Source organism: Dromaius novaehollandiae, chromosome 3 (assembly GCF_036370855.1).
Source record: "Dromaius novaehollandiae isolate bDroNov1 chromosome 3, bDroNov1.hap1, whole genome shotgun sequence".
Classification (NCBI taxonomy): Eukaryota; Metazoa; Chordata; class Aves; order Casuariiformes; family Dromaiidae; genus Dromaius; species Dromaius novaehollandiae.
The window spans coordinates 61,146,362-61,161,584 of record NC_088100.1 but is presented as its reverse complement, the minus strand read 5'-3'; the positions used below and the strand labels follow the sequence as shown (position 1 = coordinate 61,161,584).

Sequence of the window (15,223 nt, the reverse complement as noted above, 5' to 3'; positions counted from 1 at the left end):
GTGGGAGCTGAGACATGTGGCATCATATATGCTTCTTTGGTGATAACATGCAGTACAAGAGTGGTGAAGCTAGTGAGATCACCCTTGCCTAACACTGAGGTTTCACTTTGACTGATGAGAATCTAGGATAGAACATGCCTCAAAGAGAATGAGTGGGCCTCCTGGCTTAAACGATCAAATGGAGGAGGGTTGTAGAAAGATAGCATGATGGACTTCCTGAGTTTGGCCAAAATCCACATTAAGACCACCTTGGGTGACCAGAGGCAGAGGCAGAACCAACAATGAGGCCTGAAAGACTTACTTGCACAAAGTACCTGATCCAGAGCAGATGCTTTCTCTTGCCTTTACCCTTCTTCAAATGGTTTGTGTAACCTAGTGCTATGGTTAGACTGAAAACAAGCTGGGAGTCTGCTTGAACTTCTGGAGGTGATCTTAGGGCTGAGTGTGAGGAGGCAAATGGTGATGGAAAAATTGCTGCTTTTTGGTACTTCAAAGATGTCTGCCCTGTGGGCAGACCATGCTCACCATGATCTGGAAATTGACTTTTCTGACAAAGGAATTGGGACTGAATGATATCCAGCATGTGAGTCGGAGCTTTTTACATCAGTAGAGCTTTAGGTTTGACGCCCTTGCAAATTAGATGCGTCCTTGGGATATGCTTTTCTTAAAGGTAGTAAAGACAACTAACATGATATTACTTAATGTACAAGAGTCAGAAACTTGAAGCAAGGTTTCAGAAAAGGCAGAAGAAAATGGAGTTGGGAGGTGACAGGTGGGGAAAAAGAAAAAAATGTGTATCAACAAGGGAAAAGAAACCAAATGTCCATAAAAATCTCAAAGGATGAACTTCTTAGGCATGAGATACAGAAATTCTGTTGGCTCAGGTTGAGGGGAGCTATTGACAGGTACAGCATTAGCACCCATCTGTATTGTGCATGCTATGCACAGAGGAAACAGGAGCAATATCCTCCTTTCCTGTAATGCTGCAAAGGTTAAAAGTCTCCAGATAGAGTGCTTGGGTGTATGCACAGCCAGAATGTGGATCTCCAAGGATGGAAACTCCACAATGTTTCTGGGCAATCTGTTCCAGTGTTTGACCACCCTCACAGTGAAAATTTTTTTCTTATGTTCAGATGGAATTTATTATGGATCGATTTATGCCCATTGCCTCTTATCCTGTCACTGGGCACCGCTGAAAAGAGTCTGGCCTCATCTTCTTTTTACCTTCCCCTCAGGTATTTATACACGTTGATAAGATTCCCCCGAGCCTTCTCTTCTCCAGGCTGAACAGTCTCAGCTCTTTTCAGTCTCTCCCTGTATGTCAGATCCTTCAGGCCCTTAATTATCTTCAGCAGGTCCATGTCTGTTGTATTGGGCAGCCCAGAATTGGAACCAGCACTCCAGATGTGGCCTCACCAGTGCTGAGTAGAGGGAAAGGATCACCTCCCTCAATCTGCTGGCAACACTGCCTAATGCAGCCCAGGATACTGTTGGCCTTCTTTGCCACGATAGTGCAGTGTTGTCCCATATTAAACTTGTTGTCCACTAGGACCCCCAGGTCTTCTCTGCAGAACTGATTTCCACCTGGTCAGCCCATAGCCTGTATTTGTGCATGGGATTATTCCTCCTCAGGTGCAAGACTTTGTGCCTTTATTGAACTTTATGAGGTTCCTCTCTGCCCATTTCTCCAGCCTGTTGAGGTCACTCTGAATGGCAGTGCAACCATCTAGTCTATCAGCCAGTCCTCCCAGTTTTGTATTATCTGCAAAATTCCTGAGGGTGCACTCAGTCCTGTCATCCAGGTCATTAATTAAATGGGTTATCATTATAATATTAGTTAGTATTAATTAGGTTAAACAGTATTGGCTCAGTATCGACCCTTGGGGGGTACCATAGTGACTGGCCTCCAGCTGGACTTTGTGCCACTGATCTCAACCCTTTGAGCCTGGCAGTTCAGCCAGTTTTCAGTTCACTGCACTTTCCACTTGTCTAGCTCATACTTCATTAGCTTGTCTATGAGGATGTTATGGGAGACAATGTCAAAAGCCTTATTATAGTTGAGATAACCAACATCCACTGCTGTCCCCTTATCCACCAAGCCTGTTATCTCATCATAGAAGGCTGCCAGGTTGGTTAAGCATGATTTCACCTTGTAAATCTATGCTGACTACTCCCAATCACCTCTTGTCCTTCATGTGTCTGGAAATGGTATCCCAGATTATCCAGGTATGAGGTCTGGAAATGATATCAAGGATTATCCAGGTATCCAGTTGTTCTATCACCTTCCCAGGGATTGAGATGAGGCTGACTGGCCTCTAGTTGAAGATAGGGGTGACATTTGCTTTCTTCTGGTCCTCAGGAACCTCCCACAGTCATCTTGACTTTTCAAAGATAATTGAGAGTGGCCTCGCAATGACGTTGACCAGCTCTCTCAGCACCCTATCCAGTCCCAGGGACTTGGGTTTGTCCAGTTTGTTTAACTGTTCCCTAACCTGATTCTCCTCCACCAAGGGTAAGTCGTCTTTGCTCCTGACTTTCCCTGTAGTCTCAGGAGCCTGGGATTCTTGAAGGCTGGTCTTACTAGGAAAGACTAAGGCAAAGAAGGGATTGTGTACCTCTGCCTTTTCCTTGTCCTTTGTCACCAGGGCCCCTGCCCCATTCACCAGTGGTCCCACGTTTTCCCTACTCTTTTGCTGCTTATGTGCTTGTAGAAGCCCTTCTTGGTGCCCTTCACGTCCTTCAACAAATGGCCTTTGGCTTTCTTAACCCCATCCCTGCATGCTTTGACAGTCTCTGTATTCCTCCTGGGTCCCCTGTCCCTGCTTCCAGCTCTTGTATACTTCCTTTTTATGTGTTGGTTTTGTCAGGAGCACCTTGTACGTCCATGTAGGCCTCCTGCCACCTTTTGTTCATTTCCTGCTCATTTGGATGGACCACTGCGTGGAGGAGAATCCTTGAACATCAGCCAGCTCTCTTGGATTCAGGGCTGTATCCTATGGGATTCTTCCAAGCAGATCTATGAACAGGCCAGAGTTTGCTCTCCTGAAGACCAGAGTTGTGATTCTACCTTTTGTCCCACTCTCACCTTGCAGGATCCTAACTAAACTCCACCATCCTACGGTCACTGCAGCCAAGGCTGCTCCCGACCTTCACATTCCTAACCAGGCCTCCCTTGTTTGTGAGCATGACATCCAGCAGAGCGCCTCTGCCTGTCAGCTCCTCGATCACCTGTATTAAGAAGTTGTCATTGGTGTACTCCAGAAACCTCCTGGAATATTTGCACCCTGCTGTGTTGCTCTTCCAGCAGATATTGAGGAAGTTAAAGTCCCTCATAAGGACCAGGGCCTGAGAACCTGCGGCTTCTTCCAGTTGTCTGAAGAAGGCCTCATCCACTACTTGATCCTGATCAGGTGGTCTGTAGGAGACACTCACTACAATGTCACCCATGGTGGTCTGCCCTCTAATCCTGAGCCACAGGCTCTCAGCTGGTACATCATTGTCTCTAGGCAGAGCTCCTCTTTGCATTCCTGCTGTCTTGTCATGTTAAGGGCAACTTCCCTGCCCCTTGCCTTCCTGTCCTGTTCTTCCTAAAGACTGTAGCCGTCCACTGTAGCACTCCAGCTGTGGAATGCTATTTACTATACATAAGTGTTGTGGTGTTGTTTAGCTAGTATTGTAAAATGCTTTTAGAATCAAACCAAAAGCTCTAAAGACAAATCCCTGGTGTACATGTTGTGCTTCACCTTCTTATGTATGTCAAATACAGTATTTTCATTGTCCTGTGTGTTAATATAAAGGGTGAAGTATCGCTAGTCCTTTAACAGAGGAAAACAGATTTCACCCATTTTGCTTATGCTGTCAGTTTTGCAGTTTGCAGATCAGGAAGCAGCTGTGGTCAGAAATAAATCGACTCATGGGGCTTTGAAAGTTTGCAGTTAGCATTGACATGTGAGCCTAGCTCTGAAAGTATCAGCATGGCTCAAAAGAGTAATTATTTGTGATTAAAGCAGGCAAGAGCCTGCTTTAATTAAATGTCTCATCTGAGTACGTGTCAGCATGGATCCTGCTGTATATTACATGCTCATATTGCATGAGAACAGTCTGCCCGTGCTGTGTGTTTCATGTGTCTCTTTGTGTTCAGTGTTTGGATGTGACAGATGGTGCAACTGCGATGCCTTCTCCTCAGTTCTCCTCAACCCCCTATGGCAAGAAGGTGGGTCCTGAGGTGTGTTCAGCTTACTGCTTGTCTTTCAGGTTCAAGCTTGTTCCAGTTTAGTCTGATTTTTTAGAACAAATCTTCACTTCCTAATGATCACAAAATCTAGTTTGAGCCTTCCTCCCCCTCTAATTTCCCCCAGTATCCAGAAGAGAAATACTTCATACTAAACATAATTATGATGAACTTGAAAGCCACTGTATAAAAAGGGCTGTCCCTTACAACAGTGGTACTAAGACCTGTTCTGTACATTGTGTTCTTATGATGCCTTGTATTTGACATATTCCAAACAAAATAGCAAGACCACTGAAATCAAGATGGAAGATTCAGATTACACTCACTTAACTACCTATGAAAGTTGCTTCCCATCGTGAAGAGGTTAGGAAACTGATTAGTGGAGAAGATTATCCCAAGCAAGGGTGCTACCACAGTCCTGATACAAGCGTCATATTCTTTGTTGAAGCAGCAAGAAAATGACACAAAAACTGCTACTGTTAGGCTTGTCTGCAGAACACAGGTAGACTCAGCAATCAAAAAGTGTCAAGCAGCAGCAATGCTTTAAGCAATAGCATGGCTAGGAGTACGTAGTGGCCTCTGGCACGGAAAATTTGAAATGTTTTTCCAAAGAAGTATTCTTAGCTACTGCTGCTGGGAGCTGGCAAGACTCCGAGAGCAGCAATAACGAATGGCAATGCAGCAGCTTTACCAGTACTGCTACGTGTCAGCAACCGTGTCCCAGTACCAATGCGTGGTGTAAAAGAGGAGCTGGAGAAGTGCCAGAGTTGGCACAACTGAACCTGCTCGTGGTGGCACTGCTGTTGCTGGAGATGTTTATCTTTACCATCTAATGGTTTCTACCCCTTCTGACATCAAATAAGAGCAAGCAGATCTGTCAGGATCCTCAAAGGAATATTTCCAAAGCATCCCAGATGAGGGACCTGAATGCATGCTTGGCAGTGAACAGACCAGCAGCATGCAGGGCAGTGTCCTCATATCTATCCCTTTAATTGTACTGGTCCTATTTGAAGTCACTTCTCTCAAACTGAGGAATAAGCAGGTCCTGTTGGCATTCTTTGAAAAAGACATCTTGATTGTTGTCACTTGCAACAGCTAAGCTACATTTACCAGTCAGGAACTGGTATAAACCTTTGTAAGGAGCAAGTGGCACCTGCTGTCCTCACTAGAGGAGCTTTCATCACTCTGTGATTAGTCACTTTGGTGTTGACATTAATGGCTTTTAGGATTTATGATACTGGCTTTGAACAGAATCTGAAAACTTGGACCTTGGTGATAGACATCATGTTGAAGAATTGCTCTCTCCTCCCCCTAAAGAAATGTAGCAGCTTCACTTTGTTGGCTGTGACACTGTTTAATAAGGTGCTACAGAGTACTAGCTGGAGCTTTTTATGACAATCTGGCACTATAATCTCTGGCTGTATCTTAGAAAAGGACAGAATCCACAAAAAGGACAGTAAGGATTTGGGTCTTTATATTTAAGAGCCTGTCTCCTAAAATGGCCATCGCCTTGTGCAGGAGATGGAGGCATGAGGGATTTGAAGTGTAGTTGTTTTATGTATGTATGTTTTCTTGCTTTAATGTGAACAGAGATAACAATGTACTTGAGCATGGTTCCAAGTAGAGCAGTGAAGAGCAACTAGGGGTCACCGTCAAAGGCATCTGGATGATGGGCAAAGATCCCTGTAACCTCTGTGGCTCCTATTTGCTTTAGTCACAGATATCTGAGATACCAGAAAGTTACGGATGATTGTGGAGGACTTATCTTTTAGAAAACACAGCTGCTAAGCAACTGGAAAAAGCTTGTTTCCAAAACTTGAAAGAGCTGTGGGTTATTTGTGATTGGAAGGATCCACATCCTGCCAACACAAAGGCAAAGCAAGTCACTGCATTTCACTGTGCATTTTCACTCAGGGATGTGCTCCCTGTTGCTGTCACCCATTGCATGTGAATCCATGCAAAGGGCTAAGAGCGTTGTCAGGACCTCAGGCATGATCTAGATTACACTGACCTAGTGCCAGATATCTTCTGCTTACCTCATTAATTTTCTTTCCACATCCTTTTGACTTTTTTCCTCTGTTCTGTGATATTTCTCATGAGCTTATGACAAAAAGCAAACTTCTGGCTTTACCTTAGAACCCTAGGAGTGAGGAAACAGGCTTCTGTACTGTGGGTAAAGAACAGACACTCTGGACTGTCCTCAGCAGCTTGTTTTTTAAAGGAGTTGAGGTAAATTCTTATGTTTGTTCCAGATAGGAGATTCTTTTTTTCTTTTTTTTTTTTTTTTTTTAATCAAACCTTCATTATTAGGAAAGGAATCTCATTAAATTATTCACTCAGGATGCCCATTGTCAAATAGGAGAAATAGAAAAACAGTTAAACATCACTAATTAATGTTGTTCTTAACCACTACAAGGCAAACGGATGTTACTTGCTACATTATTGAAGTCTGGCCAGAAGAGATTGGGTGACTTCAAGAATGAAGGATTCCTCATTTAAAGATTTAGGCAGTTTTTTTAGTTCCCTCTTGCACACATGTTGATTTGTTAGCTTTACCTTTTTTTTTTTTTTTTTTTTTTTTTTTTTTTTTTTTGACATTGGGATAGGAGATCTTTAGTGATGATCTGGCTTCAGTCTAGACAGGATTGCTTTTCCACAGTATATGGAAATAACTGAGGTTCAACCTGACTTTCACAATTTCACTGGAATATTGCTGTGCTGTCACTAGCTTTCTTGATTTTGATGGTTAATGCAGAGGGAATCTAGGGTCCTCCCTAAATCAGAATGTGGTAGGCTGATATACAAGTTCTGTAACCAGCTCTTCATACCCTGTGTGTTCCTTCCCGTTCACACCAGCAATGTCAAAAGTTAACTGTAAAGGATTTTAAATTGCACTTGAAATCATTCTCCAACAAGATTTAAAATATGTTACAAAATGGTATCTCACAGAGAATTTCTTTCCCCTAAAAGAAGGCCACCTTTTAATTTACCTTAAAAATCACCTTGTTCACAAACTAAAAACTAAAACAAAAAACTGGAAACATTCTAAGTGAATCATGCAGTTAGGTATGATTGAGTTAATGTTCATTTATTGCACTTCACTGGAAAAAGCAAACTTGCAGAAAAGGAAGAAGGTTTGAGGGTGAAAACTCAGTTATAAAGCAGTTGTGCACAGAACACATTTTCCTGCAAGCATGATGTTAAAGAATAGTGAACTGAAACTGTCTCGAGGTAGCCGCTTAGCACAACTTATATAAAACTTGCTTAGCATGAGTAGCTAAATTTGCTGAAGCCTTAGGCCACACACAGATAAAATAATGAACTTTAACTTAGTCCAGTAAGAAAAGGGCCTCAGAGCTAGTTCAAGCTAGGAAGATAAGGAAGTTACAAGCAGTCTGCATTCCTGCGTCTCACACTCCGAAAGGGAGGGTGTCAAGGCTTTGAAATAAGACCAGTGCAGGTCATTAGGACCTTGAGGGACAAAGCCTTAGCTCACTGCTGGGGCAGTGTTAACTGTTATGTTTAGAATCACCTCCTCCTCCTCAGGACCTTGAGACACAACAGTAAGACCCAACAAAAACAGAGGTACAACCGTCATCAGAGACCGCAAAAAACAAAAATAAGAAGAAAAACAGCTTACCTCAGAATGACGATGAAAGCCAATGAGGAGCAGGAGACCCCAAACCAAAAAATTACTATTGGTCTAACTGCTGCATGAGGGGTGGGAAATGTAAGTTGAAAAAACTATAATTGCCCAGGATTTGTTTATGTTAGGGTCCCTCTTTGGAGGCACCCAGCCGGAGCTGTAATTACGGCACGTGTGTGATTAAAATTTAATTTGTTTTGATTTGGCTCTGAACTTTACTTGCGGGAATCTAGGGTCGAGCCCTGTTATGGTGGCCGACAAGCCTAATTTTCATAACACATGATATTTTATAATTTTTTAATAAAAGCAAAAACTTCTTTTGATGTTAAAGTCTAAATCCTCAGGTCAGAAATTGTTTGTGTAAAATTCAAGTGATGCCAAATTTTCTGGTTCTGTTAAAAACCTTCAGTTTGTATTTGAATAAAACTATACTTAGAAATAATGAAAAACATAAATCAGAAAGCTTTTTCCATTTAGATTTTCAGCAAGGTTGAATATGAAAACATCTACTCACCCACAAACATCTGTAAATTTAGTATTCTTTTACTCCATGCTGGTTTTCTGCCAAAGACAGTCCCTGCCATTAGACTTAATGTACCAGTGAGATCCTATTGCTCTGTTCTGTTCTTGACTGATGAACATGCACCGCTTGCATTAAATCAACTGGAATTAAAAACATGTAATGATGCAATAAGTCTGTCCTCTCACTTATTGGCTAATCTATATCTATGTAGCACTGCATACAACAGCATTGCATAAATATATGTAGCACTGTATTACTCCAGTATATTGTTTGTATAATCCTACAGTAGTAATGAAGCTGTTCAGAGACAAAATGAAATTAAGTGCTTAGATATAAAAGGCACAGACCTGTCACTGTATTGAAGCCACTGTATACCGGGACAAAGAGTCTCCAAAAGTATAACAACTTTGGTCTTTAGTGCTAATCCTGGAGCTCTGCATTCTTTTGATCTTTTGCTGCAAGAAACAATCTGCACCCTCCTAGTGTTTTGCATCTTACTTAATTATCCCTTTTCTGCAAAATGCATAAACTTGAAAATATTTGTTAAGCTTCTACAGCAGTTAAATAAACAAGCTGTTACAAACAGTTACTTTACTTAGGCCAGCAGAAAACTGTCCTTAATTGGTATCCAAAAGGTGCCAGCACAGACCTGGTAGATTCCTGTTATTGTACTGAAGTGTTAAGATGCCTTTTATGGCTGGGTGTGTATGTATGTCTATATAGACTACTAGTTTAAATAAGCTATGTTAAAGAGCTTAAAGTCCATAACTACCAAAACCTTTCATCAGGTTTTCATTAGCTAGAAGTGCAGCTGCTGATTAAAAGTTTACAGATGGCGATTGTTTCAAGCAGGTAGAAGAACACTGCAAGAAAACCAGTCCTACACTGACTTCTGCTTGTGTTACTCATATATAATGGGTGATTTACACAACAAAGTTTGGCCTTTCATCACATTTTTTCCTAGCAGATAAGAAGTATGACAGCAGTTCTTCCTTATACCACTGCCATATTTCTATTTGTAGCTTGCTATTAATGCTTACAAAGATGTCATATAGATTCATTCAGCTAATTAATAATGTCGTTAACTAAACTAGCTCTTGAGGACAGAGCAGACTGCCTGGAAAGTCCATTGACCCAATATCTGCATTTGCCTTGACAAGGGAGATGGAAGTAAGATGGAGTAAAGGTCACAACTTAGTCTCCTCAGCATTTGTTTCCAAGCAACAGTCAATCTGTCTATGGTTATACTGCAGCATATTGAGTTTGTTCTGCTTTGCTGCCTCTACGAGTAAATAACTGAATGTGACTGCCTCTCCAGAAATGAGCCATCGCATTCCAGATCAGGTGGCTAAACCAGCTCCTGCTCTACAGGCAGGAGTCTTGGAAGCAGATCCACAGAAGAGAGAGAAGTCAGTAGCAATAAAGCTGTTTGGAGTCAAAGATTTCAAACTGGCTCTTGCCCAGAGTAGAAAACATAAATCTAATAAAAAAAAATCCATGGAAAGGGTGTGTGTGTATGTGTATGAGAGAGAGAGAGAAAGACAGAGAGAGGCAGAGACAGAGAGAACGAGAGAGAGACACAGAGAGAGAACACATGAGCATCTTAAGACTGACAAGAATGGACCAACCGTTGTTTTTGTGCAGTGGTTGTGTAGAAGCAAGAGACAGTCAAACCAACTTAGTGCAAGTTAACAGGTTAAGAAACAGCGAAAGGGCCCATTCATAGATGTGTGACTATTTGTAATGGCACACAGTCAGTAACTAGTATAAATTTGATAGTAGAAAATACCAAACACTGATGCAGGGAGCTGGCAGCAATGACAATACGCTATCAGCGAAACAGAACTCCCAAGTTTAGACTGTTACTGCTCTGCTGGAGATTTAGCAGAATAGCAGAATTGCTTCTTACTTTGCATTTTCTGCACATTCTTGACTTGGCAAACAAAGTCAAATTATGAGGCTACAGCATATTTAAAGAAGCTAGCCTTCTTAAGGCTATTAAAATATGTTGAGTAAGGGCAGATTGGAGTATGAATCTGGATTAAGGAAGCATGTCAAGTTAAAATGCAGAACTGATTTCTTAATTATTCTATGGGTAGAAAAGTTTTTCTTTGAACAGTTGTGGACATTCTCCAAAATTGGAAGACTAAGGTTACATTGCTTAGAAAGGGTGAGTAGAACAATTTGATAAGCCTGTCAACCTAGTAGTGACAGTAGTCGGTAAGAATGGAAGAGTTTATATGGGAACCTTATTGAAAAATTAATGGAAGGTAATTAACATCAATCAGCTTGGGCTCATGGAAAATAGAACCTGTCAAGACTACCTTGTAACCTCATTTGAAAAAAAGTTTGATTGACAAAGGTAATCATTGATGTAATGGACTTTGCAAAGCATTTTTATTTGATCAATATTTTGATAAAAAATGGAATGTCAGAATATCAACAATTGCACACCCTGGATAAATGAATGCAAGTGTTACCAGAGAGTTATCACTAAGCATATATCCTTCTAGTGGTTTCCTTCAGAGTGGTGTCCTTGATTCTTAGCTATATGATCTCTGCCATTTAACATTTTGGAATAAAATAGAAAATCATTATTTGATAAAGTTTACAGATGATAACAGATTAGGCATGGTTAGAAAGACAAGAAAGCTGAGCAAACCTAAACAGCAGGCAGAGTAAAAAAGAGGTATCCTTCGAAAAACGGAACCTGTGTCCAAAGGAAGCAAATAGGAATAAAATAGATAGATCTGGGGAAGCTAAATGCAAAAATATAAGAAAGGAGGCCCAAAACAGTTTGAGGAACTATTTACAAAGGAATCTTAAAGCTGGTTATAAAGGCTTTTTCAGACAGATCAGAAGCAGGATGCCTGCTACAGCTAAGGGACAGGAATGCTTAAGGTAAAGCATCAGGTATAGGAGTGCTCAGAGAATAAAGACTACATCAGAAAAACTAGATAAATTTTTGCATGGGTTCTCAGATGAGTTCAGGAGACCTTACTGGAACCTTTCTTTAGAGGCAATGTCAGGGGATCTGTCTCAGACTGAAGTGTTAGTGAAAAGGCTAAATAATCACTTATCAGAATAAATCACTAAAATGAACAGGAACAAATTCCCAGGACCAAATGATATTCGTGAAGGATTTCCAAAGGAGCTGAAGGATAAAGTAGCCAAATTTCTAACAACTGTGATCTGCAATTTCTCATAAAACTTGATACTAAAGAAGTGGAGGTAGCTAATTTCATGCCAGTTTTTAAAAAGTTTCAGAGGAGAGCTAGGAAACACATTGACCAAAAAAACTACTATCTTCACTGGCCAAATTGGCAAGAACTGTAATGCAGCCTCAGGAGATGAATATATTGGGGAAAAAAAAACAACAAAGTTTCTGTAAACAAAAGTAATGCTTTGTAAATTTATTAATTCTTTGAAGTATTCAGCAACCCTGAGGATATGGGAAATCCAGCTGATATAGTTTACTTCAGAAGAGATTTCACCACATGACTTTCAAAGGCTCTTAAAGGATATAATCTGACAGGATAAGGAGGAAGGTCCTTGCATGGATAAATACTTAAAAGATAGGAAAAAAGGGTGGGCAGAAATGGTTATTTTTTACAGTGGAAGAGATTATTAGTGCTTAGTTTACAGAGTTCAGTGTATTTCTAAATGATGTGGAAGAAAGCGAATAGTCTGCTGACCACATTTGCTGATGGAGCTAAGGGTAATAAAGACAAAGGCTTACTGAAGAACTGCAGAAGGACCTCATGCTGCTGAGTGACAGGGCAAAAAACCAGCAGATAAAATTCAGTGTTGATAGATGTAAAATAAGGCAGAAGGGGAAGACTCAGTTCTAACAACGGTTTACAGTGGTAGGCTCTGAGCTGAATATTATCATTCACAAATGAGATCTTTGTATCATGCCAAAGTAAGTTTGGCACAGTGCTTTGCAGCACTCTGAAAAAGCATACTGAATGTTCAGAATTATTTAGGAAAGAAACTTCTACAGAGCACATTTTTCCACTGTCTGCACCTGTGATGTCCCAGGATCTTGCCTAGTGTTTGCAATGCACTTCCTCAGACAATGCATAGTTAAAATGTTGAACTTAATGCAGAATGTTGTAAGAGATAAAATATTATGTGGGTTTAAAAAGTGACTGAAAGAAATAATGAAAGAAGAAAATCTTCTGAAGGCTATTAAATATAAGAATATAACCCCTGGTCTAGGAAGTCCATCAACCTGGTTCAGTGGAGTCTTGACAGTACTCTGGGGAAGTACAACTACATGTTAGTCCTGTTTTTGTACTTCTCCAAGGCACCTGCCATCAAGCAGTTACAGCAGGGTAGTGGACTAAATCCTCTGACCCACTACATCCATTCTTGTGTAATGAGAAGGAAGACAGGAATGCCTACTAAAGTCAGGCCCAAGCAAACATTGCTATTGTAATATGATTAAGTATAAAAATCCTCTGTTAAAAAGCATGCTGACTGTGCTGATAAAACACCATCCCAGGAAGTGAAAACCTGGGGGGTCATGGTAGGTAACTCCTGCATTCGAGGTTGATTTTTTTCTGTGGTACCAATGACTATTGAAATCCATGGATACGTAGTAGGAGAAAGACAGTTTTTTAAATTGTGTACCTGGTACAACCATTTTTGGAATACTGCAGCCACAACTTTAATAAGGACGGGTTAATTAAACTTGAAAATCTTATTGCACATAGGGCACTGTGAAGCAGTTTTAGACGTTGTATGTTTTGCGGCTGTATGGTCTTAAGCGTTCTGGGAAACAGAGGGAAGTCTCTCAGCAGGCTCTGGCTTTGGCCCTTGGGCCACCACTGGCATAGATGATGGCTGCATCAGTGATACAGTCATGGGAAACGCTAGTGTGAATGCAGCCTGAGAGTGGTAATTCGACTAATGCTGCTTCTGTATATTTTCTCAACTTATTTCAATGGGCAAATTCCCTGCTTCCTCTGACAGAAATTAAACAGTGCCAGGCTGCTGCCACAGATGTAGTGCTTTGGATGGCAACCCCTCTTAATAATTACTGTTTTCAGAATTCTAGAAGGGACAACAATGGTAATTTCAAGCAAAATTGTTAGTTGCATCTTCAAGTATGAAATAATTTTTTGAAGACACCAACAGCAAAATTACTTACATAATGCTTTTCATTAAGAATTTTCTTTCACTTCTGACTTGAAAATGTCTCTTAATTCAGCTAGTCTCCTTGGGGTATACTTCAGTTGCATGAATGTGAGAGTTAGTTGTCATACTGTGAGAAAACCTGTAGGAATAAGAAGAAAATACTATTTCTCTTAGCAATACAGAAGTAATACTGCTAAAGGAGTAATAGTGAGTCATCATTAGAACTGCCTACAAATTTCCAATAAACCACAATTAGGAAACCAGACATAGGCACAGGAATTTCACAGATATACTCAAGTATGTAATCTGAACTTGAGAGACTTCACTGACAGGTATAGCAGTATATGAAAAAAGCTTTATGTAGCTATTAGAATATCAGGTGAGTTCACAAAGCTGGTACTGAGGCTACGCTGCAGGTCCCTTCTGCTGGACTTGACTGCACTTGGTCTACTACTACACAAGTGAAGTACAGTAAGTATTAAACATCCATATCAAATCACACAGGTCCTACATCAGACAAAAAAAGATAGCTGATTTGTTACATTCTATCCTTGATTTGTTGATAGGAAGAACCTATTTATCTTGACGGCAAAGAGATGGATGTACACATTAACTGGCTTAAGCAAGAATACACGAAAACTCAGAGGAACTGGAAAGAAGTGGATAATAGAATGAATGTGACAACAGAAATACGGAGGAAGATGATCAGTGATAAGGCACCTTTAAAACAGATTCTCAGACTATTTCCTTTCTTAAGATGCCCTTATCAGGTAACAGAGCTAGTTTTAATAATGGCATTGAATTTTATGATATAGGCATGACACAACTGTGGGTGCCTATAGTAAACTATCCATCAACATTGTTCTTTTTAATGTAACCTGAATTTCTGCTGCTAACCCCACTTCAGAAGATTCAACAATCCTATATTAAATGTCACACACAACAGGAGTGGGTTATTTAAAATATTTTGATGATACTTCATGTATTTCTTCCCCGTTTTGAAAAGAAACAGAATCATCTCCTCCAGTTTATAATCTTATTTTACTCAGCTAGTCTTATCCTGTCTTCAAAGCATGCATCTCATTTGCTGTTTTCAGTTTTGGTTTTGAAGAGTGGAATAATACCCATTTTTTTCTTTTTCTATTAGCTTTTTAGGGAGTTCCAGCTTCTCACATGCATGGACATTTATAAGAAAACAGTTGAGATTTTGGAGACTTATTCAGAAAACATATTATCTTTGTATGTGGTGAGGAATAATCCAATTAACATTATGCTGCAAGAAAATCTGAAACTGCACACAGAGGAAGACATTCTGAAATGTCAGTACAAATCTTCTATGCACTGTTTGTCTGAGTTTTGTAGTAGCTAATTGGTCTTATTACTATAACTAAACCAGCTCCAGTTTTACTGCAGAAACATTTTAACATTTCACAGTTGCTTGAAAAATATATACTGATGGGAAAGCATTAAGAATAAAAGCTAATAAGTTAGAGGGGAAATTAACTGAGTAAGTTAGATATTGAAACTGTTTTTTTCTATTGAATAAATAAAAATGCAGGTTTGATAAAGTTAACAACTGCCCTAAAATAAGTATTGCTAAATGAGCAGAATTATTTATTTCTGAGTTTGCAAAATTTTGGAAAAAATATTATTTTCAGAAAATCCATGGAGAAAGCTCATC

The 15,223-nt window shown here is 40.2% G+C and overlaps 1 protein-coding gene and 1 long non-coding RNA gene across 4 annotated transcripts in view; one reads left to right on the top strand and one right to left on the bottom strand.

The window, feature by feature from the left end:
* LOC112994783 (uncharacterized) overlaps positions 1–13,677 on the bottom strand; it is a 41,869-nt gene extending 28,192 nt beyond the window's left edge. For all 3 annotated transcript variants that reach the window (XR_010388365.1, XR_010388366.1, XR_010388367.1), the window contains exons 1-2: positions 13,556–13,677; positions 8,392–8,540 (exon numbers count right to left, since the gene is read on the bottom strand). This is a non-coding gene — a long non-coding RNA (uncharacterized LOC112994783). The remainder of the gene's footprint in view (positions 1–8,391; positions 8,541–13,555) is intronic.
* The window catches only part of SAMD3 (sterile alpha motif domain containing 3), a 45,719-nt gene that overhangs the window by 28,023 nt on the left and 2,473 nt on the right, over positions 1–15,223 (top strand). Inside the window, exons 7-8 of the mRNA XM_026119329.2 lie at positions 14,109–14,312; positions 14,690–14,861. Of these exons, the coding sequence (XP_025975114.1) occupies positions 14,109–14,312; positions 14,690–14,861 (376 nt within the window). The remainder of the gene's footprint in view (positions 1–14,108; positions 14,313–14,689; positions 14,862–15,223) is intronic.